The sequence below is a fragment of the Rhea americana genome, unplaced genomic scaffold (assembly GCF_003343005.1).
Source record: "Rhea americana isolate MKP2758 unplaced genomic scaffold, rheAme1 scaffold_85, whole genome shotgun sequence".
Taxonomy (NCBI): Eukaryota; Metazoa; Chordata; class Aves; order Rheiformes; family Rheidae; genus Rhea; species Rhea americana.
Genome location: NW_028187034.1, coordinates 1,577,890 through 1,594,089, shown reverse-complemented (window position 1 = coordinate 1,594,089; position 16,200 = coordinate 1,577,890). Strand labels below are relative to the sequence as shown.

Here is a 16,200-nt window from a genome sequence, read left to right as displayed (position 1 = left end):
GTGGGGGGGGGGAGGCGAAAGGACTTCCCCAAAAGTCACGTGGGCTCCGGTAAGCCCGGCGCCGTGGGAGCCGAGCCGCCAGCGGTGGGGCGATGCCGGAAAGCGGGGCGCTCCCGTGCCGCCGAAGCCGCCAAGAAGCGAGCGAGATCCCGGCACGGGAGATCCCGAGGGGTGACCCAGACAGACCCCAAAACGCCTTGAAGCGCCTCCCCCCCCCCATCCCGCTCCCAAAGGACAAGCCCGCTGGCAAGCAAGGGCGAGCGCCGGGGAGCTGGCCGGCCCTGGGGCAACTGCGGCCGTCGGCGGCCCGTCGTGCTCCTGAGCCCCGCGACGCCCCCTTTGCGTGATGATAAAACGTGGAACTGATCAGCGGGGAGGAGGAGGAGGAGGGCCRCAGGGATTCCCCCCCCCCAAACACTCTTGAAAACACCCCCGGGGTCAGAAGCGGAGACGCTCAGCACGCGCTCGCGAGCGGCCGCTGCCTCCTYGCCCTGGCCTCCCGCCGCCGTTTCCACCCCGAGGGTCGCCGAGGTGCTTCCGAGGGCTGGCGGGAAGCCAGACGGCTGTCACAAAAGCGGAGGGGCCCGCGCTTTTTGCAGGAAAACGCTCAGGGGCCCCGCAAATCAAGCAAGCGCCGCGCTCGGGAAGGCCCCGTCTCGCCGCTCCGCTAGCGTCGGGGCGGCGCGGCAGCGGCTTCCAACGCGCGCGCGGGGCCGTCCCGGGCGCGCCGCGCGAACCCGAGCCGCGCCTGCCCCGGAGCGCCTCGATGAGCTCCTCTTCCCCGTCGAGCACCCTCGCAGCTCCCCCCGCCTGTCGCTCAGATCAAAGGCGGGGGGCCGGGGCGCGAGGCGGCCGCCGGGCCGCTCGCGAAGCTAATTGCGAGAGCAAAGACCTCCAGCTTGAACCCRCTCTTCGGCCCTAAGGCGTCCGCGGCGCGCGTCTGATGTCTTCGCTCAGGCTTCGCAGCTGCGTCTCGTTTCATCTCCGGCAAGGGAAAGAGGCAGCGTCGGAGCCAGATGCGCCCCGGGAAGGCTATAAAAGCAGCCCACCCCRGGAGCCCGGGGTCTCACCCCCCGCGCCGCAGGCACCCGGGGAGCGCAGGGTTCGAGGCCGCGGACTCCAGACACCGGGGCTGCAAGGGAAGATACCCAGCTCCGGCTTCCCAGACGCAGCGCTCCTGGGGGAGCCGGAGGGATCGCGGCCGTCCCGTCAGCGCCAGCTGGGACAAAGCACCTTCCCCCATGGCCCAGTGCTATTTCGGCCAAGTGTGTGGGGGGTCAGGGCCATGCCTGTCCCCACAGCCCTCAGCAGAGAGGAGCAGCAGCTCACAGGCGAAGGGGAGAGCCAGGAGACGAAGGTCAGAAGGAAACATAAAACCCAGTTGGGTTTCTGCCCTGCTTGCCAGCAGCCAGGCTTCAGGGTGGAGAAACCATTTTTTTTTGTCTCCCTTGCTGAAGGTACAGCGTGGACATGCACACAGCACGCACTGACTGCTGCTGGTCGCTGCCCCCTAAGCACAGGGCAGAGGGAGGCTTGGGGGAGAGGGCGGCCAGGCAGATACGCACACGGTTCCTGACTCCAGCCCGGAGTCCTCCGGCTTTCCCACCCTGCTTTGGGCTCCCAGGTGCAAGTCTGCATACAGGGAGCTGTGGGTCCAGAGCACCAAGGAGGCGTCTGACCACGTCAAGAGGCCCCCAAGGAAACAGCGAGGGCTTATGCGGCCCTGAGTACACAGGAACCTAAACATGGCATACGTAGAGCTTTCCAAAAAGGGTGCCGAGACCCCCGCTCACTTCTCAGCTGATGCAGAAGCAGCAGTGTAGGGGCAGGCGCAGGGCTGCAGAGTCGGCACACAGCACCCCACAACCTTTTCCAGCTAACAACAAATGAGGGGCAAGGACAGGATTTGGGGCAGCCCYAGATCCCTGCAGGCCGGCTCTGCAGGGAGCAAGTACACCTCAACCAGTGCCACAGGACTTCGCTCCCAAGGCAGGGATGGGCAGCCCAAGAGCTGCCCCCCAGGAGGCTCGGGGCGCTGCCGGAGAAGCAGGCAACAGCCAGGGCCTCTGGGCCAGGCCCTTGAGGACAAGTGCCCCAAGYACCCTCTGCCGCTGTCATCCACAGAGGGAGGAGCGCCACCTCCTGACTCTGGGTATCCTCTTGCCCCCAGGATTTCAGGATCAGAAAATGATTAAAACACAGTTGCATTTTTCTTCTCCCCATCCAGAATTTTTATCAGCAAACCACCTGCTACTTCAAAAACAAACAAATCGAAGTCTGGCATTAGGTCTCCAGCTGGAACAGCCCTTCCCATTAGCCACACACTGAACATCAACAAGGACAGCATTTCTCCAGAATTGCTTCTTTTTAATTAGGTRCTAATTTAACCAAAAATTCCCTCCACTGTCATTATCACTTTGAAATAAATTCACCAGTTCTCCAGGCACCCCTGGAGCTCCTGCCACTAAGYGGGATTTCATGAGAAGACTTGAAAGGTTTTCGTCAAGGCAGAATTAATGCATAACTTGCTAGATTTTCATCCCTGACACCTCACCATTTATCCTAATAATCCCAGGAATTGCTGACATCCCTTACTGGTATGATTGAAGCAGTAGCCACAGACCAGGGCTGGTTTAGAGCTATGYACTTGTTAAGCTAGCTAGGATCTGTGCTTTAAAATGGTCAACAGAGTCAAGCAAAAAAGACCATCTAAAGGCTATCTACTAGGCAGGAAAACCTCAGCCTCAAGATGGATAAAGGTTTAATGTTACACTTTCCTACATTGAGGGATTACTGATTTACAGCTCTCTCCACTACTTAACTGCCAATTTGAACGAAATTAAAAAAAAATAGTAGTTAAGACCTCTCTTGTTACACTTGGCTGAAAGCAGCCAACAGGTTCATGTGTTAAATGAGGCTGACAGGGAGCCAGCCAGAGTGTGCAGTCATCTAGTCTGGTTTCTAGGGAAACTAGGTAAATGTTTTTCCTCCTTCTGGCTACCTTTTAAATCTTAAAAAGATTTTATGCATCGCCATACAAAATACATCTTCCTCTATTTCAATTAGAGCAAGTAATATCAAATTATGCTCATCTCAGAACAGCTCTATGCATCAACTCATTCAGCACGGTAATCTAGAAGGTTATTGCCCTAAACAGTGTCTTGTCTCCAATTATGGTCAGTAAAGAATACACTTAACAGTTATCTAAAAATTACATGAGCCCTCAGTTAGCCTACGCGATGAAACATGAATGATCTCACTATTGTGGCTGGAGGCACACACACACGCAGGACTTCCACTGCCTTTCTTGGTATAACACCACAGTTCCTGCAGTACACCACAGTTAGGACTTGGGCTATACACAGCTAATTGATCTTGTACACAAGTGCTGTCTCCTCCGTCCTTCACTAGGAAATTCAGCAGGGAACATAAGCCAGGGTGTGTCTCTGCGACCAGAGGAAATATTTTCAGCTATCCAGTAACACAACATCAACACTCAACTCTCCCTCCTGCCCCCCAAARTACACTTGAAAATGCCACTCTTCCCCTACTTCCAGACAATTATACAAGGCCTGGAGGCAGGGCCTTTCAGCCAAGCTAGAAAAAGGATTCAGAGAAAATAAGCTGATACACTAGGTGGGAATTAGGTGCTGGCGTCTACTGTTTTCATGAACAGCCAGTGACAAGCTGCATCTGAGAACTATGTAACACGCAGGGTATTTCTCCTGCCATTTGGAGGCTAGTGAATTTCCATGGCAACAGCTAGCAACAGCCACCCACTCCAGGCAGGTACACAAAATCTAGTTATATTTCAACAATCTGAAGTGGCTTCATTCATGAATTTCAAGATTCATTTGAATCTAAGGAGCTCTTTAAACACCTGGCAGATGATTAAGACGTAGAGTACTTTAGTAATTGCAAGCACCATAATTTAGGACCTCTGCTGCTTTACTATTCCAGTGAATCAAGTAAGAGTCTGAAAACATTTAATTTTTGAAAATAGTAATGACAACTTCCTTCTCATTAGAGGAACCCTACTATGAGTTYGGTGCTCATGAATTTGAGCTTTGTTTACTTCTTTGGTTTGGCTTGCTCTCACCCACAGGACCTGCAGCAAGAGTACCAGAATTCACAAAGTATCTATAAAACAAGAGAGCTTAATTCTCTAAAAGTCTTTATTTTTTTTTGTTCTGAGAGCACATAGGCCACAGAACACAAGATAGTCCCACGCATTAAGCTGTCTCCTCTTTTGCAATACGATCTTTCTTGAGTGGTCCCTGGAGGGAAAAAAAAAAGAAATTAGCAGCAGTCCACCTACAGCACAGAGAAGAGCCCATCATCTCCAGTTACAAGTCTAATTTCCCCACTGCAAATTTGCTTCCAACAAATTAACTCAGAAAGTGTCCTCAATGATACAGCTTGCTGCAAATTCCCAAATTCCATACTCCCAGCTAAAGCTTTCAGCAGAAACTGAACTTGGTGCAGCCACATTGCACCAAATGATTTAAAATTTAATAGAGAAGAAATGTTGGTGCCACCTAGTGGGAAAACCTCACATACATCAACCAAGCAGCTGAACAGCACTCTGCTTCTGCAAGGGCCCAATACTCAGGCAAGGACTCAGGGGGCCCAAGATCTGCTTCCTCAGCAAGTGACAAACTGAGAATGCTACCCTGAGCCTGCAGCTCACAGGCTTTCTAACACCACTGCCTGGAGCTTTCTCAGAAGGAAGGCAACATGGTGCCACCCCTCACAGTTCAGACACTGCTCAGGGCTCGCTCTGGGCCCGTCACTGAACAGTTTGTACCTGAACAGGGCCACATTCCTCAAGAACTAAGGGCAGTCACAGGGGAAATGAGACCACAGCTATTGTCTGTGGTCATGAATAGTCAAGTTGACAAGACAAACAATGTCAAACAAAGCTACACTGTTTTATGGATATTTTGGCCTTGCAGCAGCTCCAAGGTGAAGCTATAAATTAGCCAAACGACTATATAGAGATATGCAACACTAAAGAACTTGTTAGCTCCAGAAAAATCACATCCTTACCATGAAAGCCTTCTTCTCTTCAGCTGTCTGGAAGCGGCCATGGCCAAATTTGGAGGTTGTGTCAATGAACTTCAAGTCAATCTTCTCCAGGGCCCGACGTTTGGTCTGCACAAGCAGGGACTACAAGAGAGATGCCACGTGAGTATGCAGTAGCACTTTTTCAATCTACTTGATCACAGCAATGCTGACTTTTCCACCATGGAAAAAACTCCTTCCTAAATTATTCTGGCCCTAAACTCCAGCCATTACTATGGAAGGAACATCTGCCGATAAGCCAGCTGGCACCTTTGGTCTTTAAGGCTGAAGACTAGTCATCCCACACCAGCATCAGCAGATGCAAGCTCAAGCCTGCCTGCCAGTGTCCCGATGATGCACAACAAAATTCTTAACACTAAAGTGCATCTCTCATTGCAAACAGGCCAGGACTAAAATAGCAGGGAAAGATACTCAGTGCTGCTCCTGAGGTGACGAACATTAGGTGGTGGTACATATGTCCCATAGTCTTTCTTGAGGTCTTCCTCTCTAGTTGGCTACATGAATCCCCAAGCAGCAAACCAAGACACCTGTTATCACAGGCAGCGCAGCTAACTGAAGCTGTTCCAACCCACCTCGCAGCACCCTGGGCTACTCACCTTGCGCAAGGTTAGGACTCTCTTCTTGGTCCCGACAACACAGCCTTTCAACATGATGAAGTCATTGGTCACCTCACCGTAGTGGACAAAGCCTCCCTGAGTAAGGAGAAAGTCAGTTCTGGTTTCTCTGCTCCGTGTAAAGTGATCACATGCTTGCCCACCTCTTGACATCTTATACTACTTCCATGTCTCAGCCATTCCTACATTTGCTGAAATTGTTTTCAGTATTACATTTTACTTATCAAGTCTCTTGCTATAGCAGTTTACTTACTGCTGCTGCAAGACTTCTGCAGAGAACAGCAATATTAAGTTGACAGAGAAACAAAACCTGCTCTCCCTGTTGAATTATCCTTATCTGCATGACTTATTTCTATGTTTATAGCATTCGTTTATATTGCCACCAAGTATTAAACATAAGCAAGTTACACAACTCAATACTGAGACCGACTTGGCAACACCACCTCCTACAACAACTGAGTTTTTCCCCTCAAGAGTTCTTCATTCAATTGTTCTGCATCTTGTATCCATCCTATTTGCCTCATAGCATTGCAACTTAAAACCACTGTCTTTACAACTGCAACAACTCACCAGAGGGTTAATGCTCTTGTCAGACAAGTCATAATCAGTTGATGCATTGTTTTTGATCAGCTTTCCATCCTTGATTTGGTAACCCTGGCCAATCTTGTAGATCTAAAATGACAAAAACTTCTACTCAGCAAACAATAGGAGAAAGGGCCAAAAATCATCCAACATGGAAACGACTCTATATCAAGTTGAACAAAAGTGTCTGTTGTACTTGAAACCGTATGATCATAGAGAAATCTTATGGTTGTCCAACATAGAACTAGCAGAAAGCTGGCATGTTAGAGAATCATCCTATTAGGACATGATTCAGAACTCTTCCCAGCAGACATTCTTGGCCATTTACTTCCACATTATGCAGAAACATGCAACTCCTTTCTGCTTCTTGATCCACAAAGTGCCACTCAGCCTCTGTCAATACAAGTAGCCATAGCCATACTGCAATGGGACAACACTGGTTACTGCACTCAAGATTACATTCAATCAGAGCTAAGCCACTATAGCAAAACTCTCCAATCTGTTCCTTATCATGCAGTAACTTGGCCAGCCTTAGTTTCTTCATAAAAATTCAGAGGCACAAGGTGCACGCACCTTCTTATTGATTTCAGTTCGATGGTGATACCCCTTCTGACCAGCTCGAGCCACAGAGAAAGCCACACGAGCAGGATGCCATGCACCAATACAGGCAACTTTGCGCAGGCCCCTGTGAGTCTTGCGGGGCAGCTTTTTGGTGTGCCAACGGCTGGTAACACCTGAAGCAAGAAAACAAAGCAGTGTTGCTTATTGTTCAACTAAGGTAAAGATATCCTTTTCTAGTAGCTGTTCTTGGGCAAAAAGATAAGCTCAAGACTCAGCATACCAGGAATTAACTATTTATTGGTGAAGTGCCTGTCCCTGGGTTGCGTTCTCAGAAGGAAGGCAGCATGGAATGACTCCTCACAGATGTCAGACGCTGTGCCCAGCGCTTATTCCATGGTTTCATCACAGAACAGCAATAAGTGTTGAATACCTCCTCAGCTCTTGGCCCAAGTACGCGTAAAAACACAGACTGTGGGATATCATTGAAATCTGTCCTGATCACAAAGAGAATATCAACAGTGTTTACCTTTGTATCCCTTGCCCTTGGTGACTCCAATGACATCTATCATCTCATCCTGTCCAAAGACAGTCGACACAGGCACCTGCTGTTCCAGCTTCTCCCGGGCCCAATCCACTTTCTCAGCAACAGTGCCACCATTCACCTGGATCTCCATCAAGTGAGACTTCTTCTGTCTCAGGGGGAGCAAACGCATCTAGAAAACAAAGGATGGAATTTAGCTGCTGTTCTTCCAAGACTGATGTAATATTTTCTATCTCAGTATCTTTTTAAGTCTTGGTCTAATCAGTTTTATATATATATATACATATATACATATACATATATATATATATATCTATTTGTTCTCCATTATAACAACTTCAAAGTACTGAAGTAAAAGACTACACTGAGGGCAAAGGCTGTGTCAAAGCTTAAATGACAAGCCAAAACAACTGCAAGCTGCAAACCACCCACAGGAGAAAGTGCCTACAACCCCCACAGCCACCAGATATGCTTCATCCAAGAAGGGCAGGAGGTAAAGCCTACTATGCTGAAGGACACTTTAGGCAAGGTCACATTTACAGTTATCTTTACTGTATACAGCACAGAGGGCCTGAGACAACTGCAATACTACTGCTGCTGCCTAGAATGGAGAGCTAATGCTAATAAAATGGACAAAGTCATACCTCTGTATCTTATTACACTTACAGCCAACCCAGAGATGTAATTGCATTTCCCAGGAAAGTCTGGCTGCAAACTGATGGCCAGGGAGAAACTACCACACCACTCAGTACACACCTCCTTGAGATGATCAGAGCTACTGAAAGGCCTTGAGTGCTCACTGCCCCTACAGAACACTTCCCTGAGGCCTGAAATCAAGGTGAACACACCCTAGAATTAAGTACTTAGTCCATTTGCATTTATAGCTGTAATCCAGAGAGCTAGGGTCTACCTGTCAGCATAGGCCTGAGTAGCTCCCGGTATTGTTCAGACTTCTGTACACTACTTCAAAAGACTGCTAATTAATGGTTGCTTCTGAGGCTACTGTAAGCATCTGCCTACACTTTGCACAGAATTAAGAGTATTAGTATTTATACTGTGCTTCAACAGTTAGCATCAAACTGACAGCAGAAATCTGACCTTGGAAACAGAGTAAGCTTTATGCTCACTCTTAGGTGTTCCCACAGTACACCCGAGTCCTGCAGACACTTACCTGAGTGTGAGCCATGACTCTAATAACCTGGCAGTATTTCTTCATGCTATTGAAATCTTTCTCCAGCTGCTTTTTGCCCTCCTCATCTTGCCATTTCTTGCAGTATTTGGTGAAGGCCTTCTTCTTGGACTTGTGCCTTCAGGAGCAGAGCAAAGACAAGGTTTGGCTAAGCCCTTCATCGATCCCCTTGGGAAGCAGGGATGAGCGGAAGGAGCTGCCACCTTAGCAGGTTTCGGCTCATTGCCAGCTTCTAAGGAATCTTTTCCACTGGCAAGCGGAGCCTGGAGCTCATCAGACAGAGGCAGGGTTGCCAGAGCTGAGCGGAGCTGCCATGAATTCCAAAGTGCATTAGTAGTCACAGTACAGAAGACTGTAGAAAAAGTCTGAACAGAAAAACAATCTTTTAAAGCAATTTTCATGACTGTTATCCACTTCACAATATTGTGATTTTTTCCCCCCTTGTAAACCTGAGCTATGCCTAACATCATTACTGTGACACCCATCAGCCCTTTACTGCACTTCTTTGACCTCTTTTCAGCTTGCAAAGTTCATAAATAAACTCTAAGCTCTAGACACACTGGAGCCATACTTAAGCAAACATGCATACTTTGAATCAGAACAACGGTGTCTGGAAGAGTAATCAAAAACATTTGTCTTCCCCTTTCCTGAGAAAACAGGACTACAGTCAGGATTCGACATTCAACAACAAGCGCCAATGGCGATTTCCTTATGTCCGCCCGTCGAAAGATCATCATGTGTAGCCTGCTAGGGAGATCTTAGGCAAATGCCAACACTGTCACCCACATGCCAAAGAGGGCATTAACCAACATTAGGCTGTCACCCTGCCAGAGTAGCCAGCTCTAACCTATCACACTATTAGGCAAGTTCATCAAGGCCAAACAGTAATCACTGAAAAGATGCTTCAGAAAGTTGTACTGGTATAACCTGCAACCCAGCAAAACAGTAAACTATAGAGCGAGATAAAGAAAGACAACAAGCAAAAGCTCCTCTCTTACCAGTTCTTGTAGAAGCGACGCTTACACTCATCACTGATGTGCTCAGCAAAGATGGTCTTGAAGCTGCGGAGACCACGTGGAGTCTGCACATAGCCCACAATGCCTACAATGACCATGGGAGGAGTCTCTACTATAGTGACTGCCTCTACCACTTCTTTCTTGTTCACCTCTGCATGAATACAGAAAATAGAGCATACCAATTAATATCAGCATCAGCTATTAAACATCTTCCCATCCTCCACACCCCCAAAAGCCTGGTAACAAAGGTTCAATGAGCCATGTTCTCTTCACAAAGGCCAGGAAGATGCATGGTAAAACGGCCAATGAATACAAGCAGTAATTAAAAGGCCTTACAGAAATTTGAGGCTGGCTCAGCAGCAGGCACTGACAAAGCCTGGTAGGCGAAATGGATGGTAGCTAGTAACAGAACTATGTTCACGACTTGACAATCAGCAAAAAACACCAAAGGTGATTTATTTATGTCTGCCCATCGAGAAGAGGTCATCGTAAGTAGCTTGTTACAGCACAGCTAAACTAAACCATCAAGCCTCTCTGCAAGTCACCATGCATCTCAAATAGGACCATTACCAAAAAAGGAAGCACTATTAGATATAGTCTTGGTGCTAGGATATCATTCACATTGAAGTGGGAGTGGCTTGAGCATTTTACACCTTTCTTCCCATTCAAAAAGGGCTTGGAATTGGGTGAAGGCAAGTGAGGACTAAAATTCAGAGATACCTAAAAACTAGACACTTTTCACCATTTATAACAAAAAAACTAATCCTCCTATTAAAAGGAACATAAATACATACTAGATCCAGGTCTGTCAACTTCACGGACAATATGGGTCATGCCAGCTTTGTACCCCAAGAAGGCAGTGAGATGGACAGGCTTGCTGGGGTCATCCTTAGGAAAGCTCTTCACTTTGCCCCGGTGCCTACTACTGCGCTTGCGGGGCAGGAAGCCCAGAGACCCATGCCTGGGAGCTGAGAACTTGCGGTGAGACTAAGAAGAGAAAACAAGTTTTTAATGCATGTTTCAGAGACCCAATTCTCCCCACTCAAAGGCCAACTGCCAATTTTCTTCTGGCATTAAACAAACACTACATATAGACACTTTGCATTCTAGAAATTCTTTTTAATGTCAGCTGTTTAGCTTGTTAAATCCATTACAACATTATCACAATATTGCCATACACACGCCTCAACTCTTCGACTTCTTTAACATTCTCTTCTATTTTAAGAAACCAAGTGCACCAGCAATGGAACCATGCAAGCTGTTAACATGGCCACAGCATGTCACCCAGATTTCAACATTCGCCAGAATCTGAGAAATGGAGAGGCATGCACAGTCTTATGTTTTAATAAATAATCATTATACAAATACTCATTGCAAAAAAAAAAAATCGATTCAAACTAGAAAAACTACAATAAAACAGCATTTTAACATCCACCCTGAGCTAGCTGCTTCAGGTTGGAATGTAGTTGTTTCAAGTTATGTTTGCTTTAACCACCAACCCTGTAGTGTGACAGAAGTTGGATACTATTCTGAGAACTCTCAGCTCAAAGAACCACCCAGCCAACCTCATCTCTAAATAGCAGAAAAAAATTATACAGTTACACAAGGAGCAAAGTGTCAATGATCAGGAAAACTAAGTAGTGTTTTTTCAGGACAAAGCTACATAACCTACATCAGGCAGGAAATAATTTACCATTCTCAGAACAGGCTGTTTTTTAGATTAAAAGCAAAATTTGTGCTACGGCCCACCCAAACCAAATTTTGACACGTATGTTAACACTGAACGCTCTCAGCTTAGTAGCTTCACATATTGTGTATACATATAATGCATGCATACACCAGAGGGACTGCTTCCCATCTTCGGTTACATATAACATAACCAAGCAGGAAATATGACCCTTTTAAGTAAAGCCTGGTGAATTCTATTATTACAGAAAGACTCCACAGAGTTTACAACCCGCCATGGCCTCGCTGCAGTAGCGGCAGTAAACAAGGGAGCAAGGTCCCACTTTTGGCACGAACAGTCAGCGCCTCCGACCCAGAAACACACCGGGTCCAGGCTACCGGCCTGGAAAAGTGGCTTTTTTGGTTGGTTTGGGGGATTTTTTTTTTTTTTGAGAAATAACGGGGCGCCAGGCACCGCCACGGACAAGGCCGCCCAGCATCCCCACACCCTCTCCCCGGCAAAGCCTCGCCCGCCCCCGGCCGAGGGCTGAAATGAGCCCCGTGCCGCCTCCCGCAGGGCCCCCGCGCGGCGGCAGTAGGCCCGGGCGGCCGCCGCGGCCGGGATGACGGCGATACGCGAGGGATGGCGCCGCCGAGGCCRGGCCAGGCCAGGCCGGGCCGCGCCGCGCCGCCCCTCCCACCCCCGCACCCACCATCTCGTCTCCGCGCTGCGCCGGAAGGGCCGCAGCCGGCCGCGCGAGCCCTATTTATAGACGCACCGCCCCCATGAGGCATTGCGCAGGCGCTTCCCCCTCCCACCCTCGCGCTCGCGAGCGCGCGCTGTGATGCACCCGTGACGCGCGCGGGGTGGCTACGGGTGGCGAATGTGCTCAAAGTTCTCGGGGCGGCGTTCTGCGAAGCGGTGGCGGGGGGGGAGGCTGGAGCCGCCGCCGTCGGGTAAAATCTGCTTTTCTCCTGCTGGCTCCCCTGAACTTTTAGTGTATCTCTTGTTTGTCTCTTTAAAGTGAGATATCCCGTGACATAAAACTACGTTAATGTCTCTTAGTCCCTCGCTGGCCCACAGAGAGCAGGACGTGGCTTGGTGTTTGCCCCGCGGGTATTAGGTGGCTTTGTGCCAGCGTGTCTTAGATTGAAGCATCCTAGAAAACTGCCCTACATAAGTCGTGAGCGTTGGTGCAGACAGCCGCAGACTGCAACGAGCAAGCAGAGCTCGGACACAGCAAGCAAAAAAGAGTTCTAATAAAGCAGCGATCTCACTGCTGGCCCAGGAGCTGCCTGAAATTTCCCTCCTGCGTTAAGTTGCCTCCAGTTTCTTTCGTTCGAGCCTGTCTTCTTCCTCCCACCACTGTCCTCATGGGTCGGCCCGGCCTCGCCATGCGGCCCTGTTGACCCCCTCTTCGTCTGATGCTGCCGACTGCTGTCATCGCCCCRTCAGCGGCAGGGGACGATGCTGCCGGCCACCAAGGCCCTGTGGTCCTTGCTGTCGGCTTGCACCCGCTCTACCGTGTCCTGGCTGCTCTGGGGCCGGGGAGGGGCCTCCCGGCAGCTGGAGAAGGTGGTGAGAGAAGCTGGGGCTTCCCTGCGGGTCGCAGCGAGGTGAGCTCACCCCTGCCGCGCTGCCTTTCTCTGGCAGGTCTGTGTGGGGGTTACAAAGGTGCTGCCGGGAGCCGCGTGCCTGGCGGGGGCCCTGCTCTCTTGGGGGCTCCTGTGAGGGGCACGGGCATGTTCCCTGCAGGCCGCGAGATGCAGAGTTGCCCGGGTTTCTCCCTGCCACCCCAGGCCAGCAACCTTGGAGACCATTGCTTCTGCCCTCTGTCCAGCCATGCCATCTCCTGAGACACTGCTTCAGATGCCCATCTGCACCTGCCTTGCAGGGCTTCTCCTGTCCCACCAACCTGCCGAAGCAGGTYGCGGTGGTGAGGATCTCAGTCCAAATCATAGAGAACATGGGATACAAATTTGGAGTCTAAATCTTAACTTCTGATGGAGAGCGTTAAGCAGGGAGTGGGACTAGGTAGCCACAGAGAAGCAACAGAGTATAAGAAGAAGCTGAAGTAAAAAGATTACAAGGTGGAGGGAGGGAGGGAGGAAAGAGATCAAGAAGAGCAGAATTAGGAGGAAGGGATGCTCTGAAAAGGAAGGTGSAGAAAACAGTGAGGATATGGAGGAGAAAAATGATGTAAAATAAGAGGACAGGCAGGAAGAAAATGAGCTGGGAGGAGGAGAGGGGCAGGGCAATGTGGTTTYCTAAGGGAGCCTCCCTGCAGCACCAGGCGGGGCGGCTTGTTGAGAAAACCTCCAGGGAGCAGAGGGGGAAGGAGTGGTATATCAGACCATCCTGATATGATGAGGATGAGAGGATGATGAGGATAAGAAAGGGCTCATACTGCAAAAACCATCATCACAGCTGGGTGCTAACCTTGCTGTGTGCAGATAAAGAGGCAAATGAAAGAAAAAGTGCCATACGCAGAATGAATAGGAAGGCGTTTGAAGGTCACAAGGACCTGGGTTAGCTGAGTAAGCAGCATCCAGCAAGACAAGGAAGAAGGGAAGCAAAAGAAGCYGCTCTCATTTCCAGTCAGCACTGTTAAAACCACGCAGCAGAAATGTGATACCCACCTCAACTTCTTTATTGTTGCTGCCAATTAACATATATGTCTATGTCTGTTGGTCTGTTTAGCAACCTATTTATCTACCTCGCAGACACAGCCTCCAAAGCTCGGTTTTCAGTAGGCAGTGTGGCTTTTCTGAAGGCAGTTTGCCTCTCACTGTTGAAGCGGACTCTACACACACCCCTGCATAAGTGTTTTGGARAGAGAACAGTGTTGGCATCATCCTCCTTTCTCCTGCTTGCATTTCAAATGGCAGAGTGAGAGGTACAGGAAACAGTCTGAGGCTCCACTATAGTCTAAGCCTGAAGAGAAAAGTTCTGTTTAAGACTTACTCTAGAACATGTTAGCATCTTCCCTTTTATATATACACAAACATACATATATACATGTATATATATATATACAAAATCACAGGTAAAGATCTCCTCCCTTATTCCTTGTTCTTTCTCTCCCTCCTCCTTGGTGAAAGAGCAGCCTGGGATCCCAGATGTACTGGTTGTGGCAGAAGCCCTCCGAGGCAGGTGGTCATCAGAGGCCACATGGCAAGGCCTGGTGTAACTGGTGCTGCATTGTGTTTGTATTTGAACAGTACACACAAGCCTAGGAAAAGGAAACGCTGGTATCAGTGCACGCTTTGCTGATGTGGCTAGCTGTTAAGTTGCCCACCAACTTCCATGAGAGTGGAAAACCTAAGGCAGAAGAAGGCTCTGTTGCTCTRGGCTCTGCTACCATGACACTGAAGTGTGATGGCAGCTTTATACAATGCTGTCCATGATGTTGTGATGTAGCCGAGTTTGTCTTGCCAGCTTCAAATTGGCTGAAGTCTGTGAAGTGGTTTAGGACGTACTTGATTTTTTTTCCACTGTTGCACCTACAAAATATACTTGCCAACCAGGAAATAAGAAAAAAGTCCTGAACACTTAGKTACGAGAATGCTCATCAAAGCAGATAAGTCTTTCCTTAAATTAAATTTTCRAGAGTGGACCCTGAAAAAAATTACACATAAAATACCTTGCAGAGTTTGTTGAAAATTTAAGTGTTTATACTTACGTAAAGACACACAGATGTTATATTTTAATTAAAAAAAAAAGGAAAGAGAAGTACATAATAAAATACATGCAACTTCTTAAATAAATCTTTAGCTGTGATTCTTATGTTATCCAAAGCAACGATATCCCAGCGTCATTTTTCAGATCTATGTAACATTAGAAAGTGTGAACCACTGCAATCATCCTTCTTGAATAAGCTAGATTTTTTTCCAAAAAATAATCTGCTTGTTCAAAGTTGTGAGTCAATACATGCCTCAACAGAAAATCCTGTCATAATGTTTAATTGTTTTTATTAAGTACCTCTGTAGTCATAGGAAACTGTAATGACCTGTAACTCAAGATGCTTGACTGATCTTCCTCAGACTTTGCAAAAGATGCAGCACACTACTTAGACAATGTGAAAAAATAYAGTAACAACAAAGAAAAGAAAACATGGATTATTTAAAAATTAATAAGATCAAATAGATTTCACTGCTAACATTGGCATCAATTTATTTTGCATCTTTGCATATCTTAAGATATAAAAAGACATCAAATAACTTTTTTCTTGCAGGAACATGTTCTCAAGCTGACTACGTGTTCTTCAGGGACTRCATCCTAATACGTATTTCTATGGTGCCTGGTACAACACAGCTCCGAATTCAATTACAGCCTCTGTGTGCTCCTGTTGAATTAATAATGGACAATAAAGACAATCTAAATGCTGAAGTTATGCAGCGAAAGAGGAACTAGAAGTAAGACTTACTGTGGAACCTGTCTGCAGATCTTATTATTTGTATTATTCATATATTATTTCTCCTGCTCTACTTACTACTGTTTTCAGTACACAAATAAACCATAAAGACAAGTTCTATCACTGGATAATATTGGCTTGCTCTGTCCCTGTCAGTAACTTGCTAATCCAGGAGCTCCTGCGGAAGTATCTCTTCAGTGTACAGAAGCAGATCTGAGATGAAACCTGAACAGGGAGGGAGCTACAGGACAGGAGATAAATTATTCACTCCCCATCCTTCGGCACAGGGAAATGGGATAGGACCGGACTGAAGAAGCTCTCTCAGACTTGCCTAGATTTGAAAATGTGTGAGTGCCTTTGCGTGATAACTGATTTGAAACATGATTGCTGCCGAAATGTTTCCTGCAGCAGCTCTGATGCTCCGCATCAGGCAAYGATGCTTCTCTTCGGTGTGAGGGCTGGGGGCGAACGGGTCCTGCAGACCCAACCATGCAGGTCAGCAAAGCTGCCAAGCAGAACCCCCGTCTCCCTT

At 48.0% G+C, this 16,200-nt stretch overlaps 1 protein-coding gene and 2 non-coding genes across 3 annotated transcripts; all 3 read right to left on the bottom strand.

Moving 5' to 3' along the window:
* Nucleotides 1–4,157: 4,157 nt before the first annotated feature.
* RPL3 (ribosomal protein L3) lies at nt 4,158–12,021 on the bottom strand. The gene is made up of 10 exons (XM_085323632.1): nt 11,967–12,021; nt 10,383–10,575; nt 9,571–9,739; nt 8,555–8,690; nt 7,369–7,555; nt 6,855–7,015; nt 6,270–6,371; nt 5,682–5,777; nt 5,050–5,169; nt 4,158–4,277 (listed from the first exon to the last, which is right to left on the bottom strand). Exons 1-10 carry the CDS (start codon nt 11,967–11,969, stop codon nt 4,233–4,235), a joined length of 1,212 nt encoding a protein of 403 aa, XP_085179758.1. The 5' UTR covers nt 11,970–12,021; the 3' UTR covers nt 4,158–4,232.
* Nucleotides 4,716–4,801, bottom strand: LOC146585101 (small nucleolar RNA U83B). Its single transcript, XR_014898068.1, has one exon. It is a non-coding gene; the product is annotated as a small nucleolar RNA U83B (small nucleolar RNA).
* Nucleotides 7,165–7,256, bottom strand: LOC146585100 (small nucleolar RNA U83B). Its single transcript, XR_014898066.1, has one exon. It is a non-coding gene; the product is annotated as a small nucleolar RNA U83B (small nucleolar RNA).
* Nucleotides 12,022–16,200: the final 4,179 nt, after the last annotated feature.

What these genes read in the sequence shown, in the direction of transcription:
- RPL3 (XM_085323632.1), bottom strand. An exon ending in CAAGGGCAAGGGATACAAAG is followed by an intron (nt 7,016 to 7,368) that starts GTAAACACTGTT and finishes TTCTTGCTTCAG; the next exon opens with GTGTTACCAGCCGTTGGCAC. An exon ending in GAGTCCTAACCTTGCGCAAG is followed by an intron (nt 5,170 to 5,681) that starts GTGAGTAGCCCA and finishes TCTCTCTTGTAG; the next exon opens with TCCCTGCTTGTGCAGACCAA.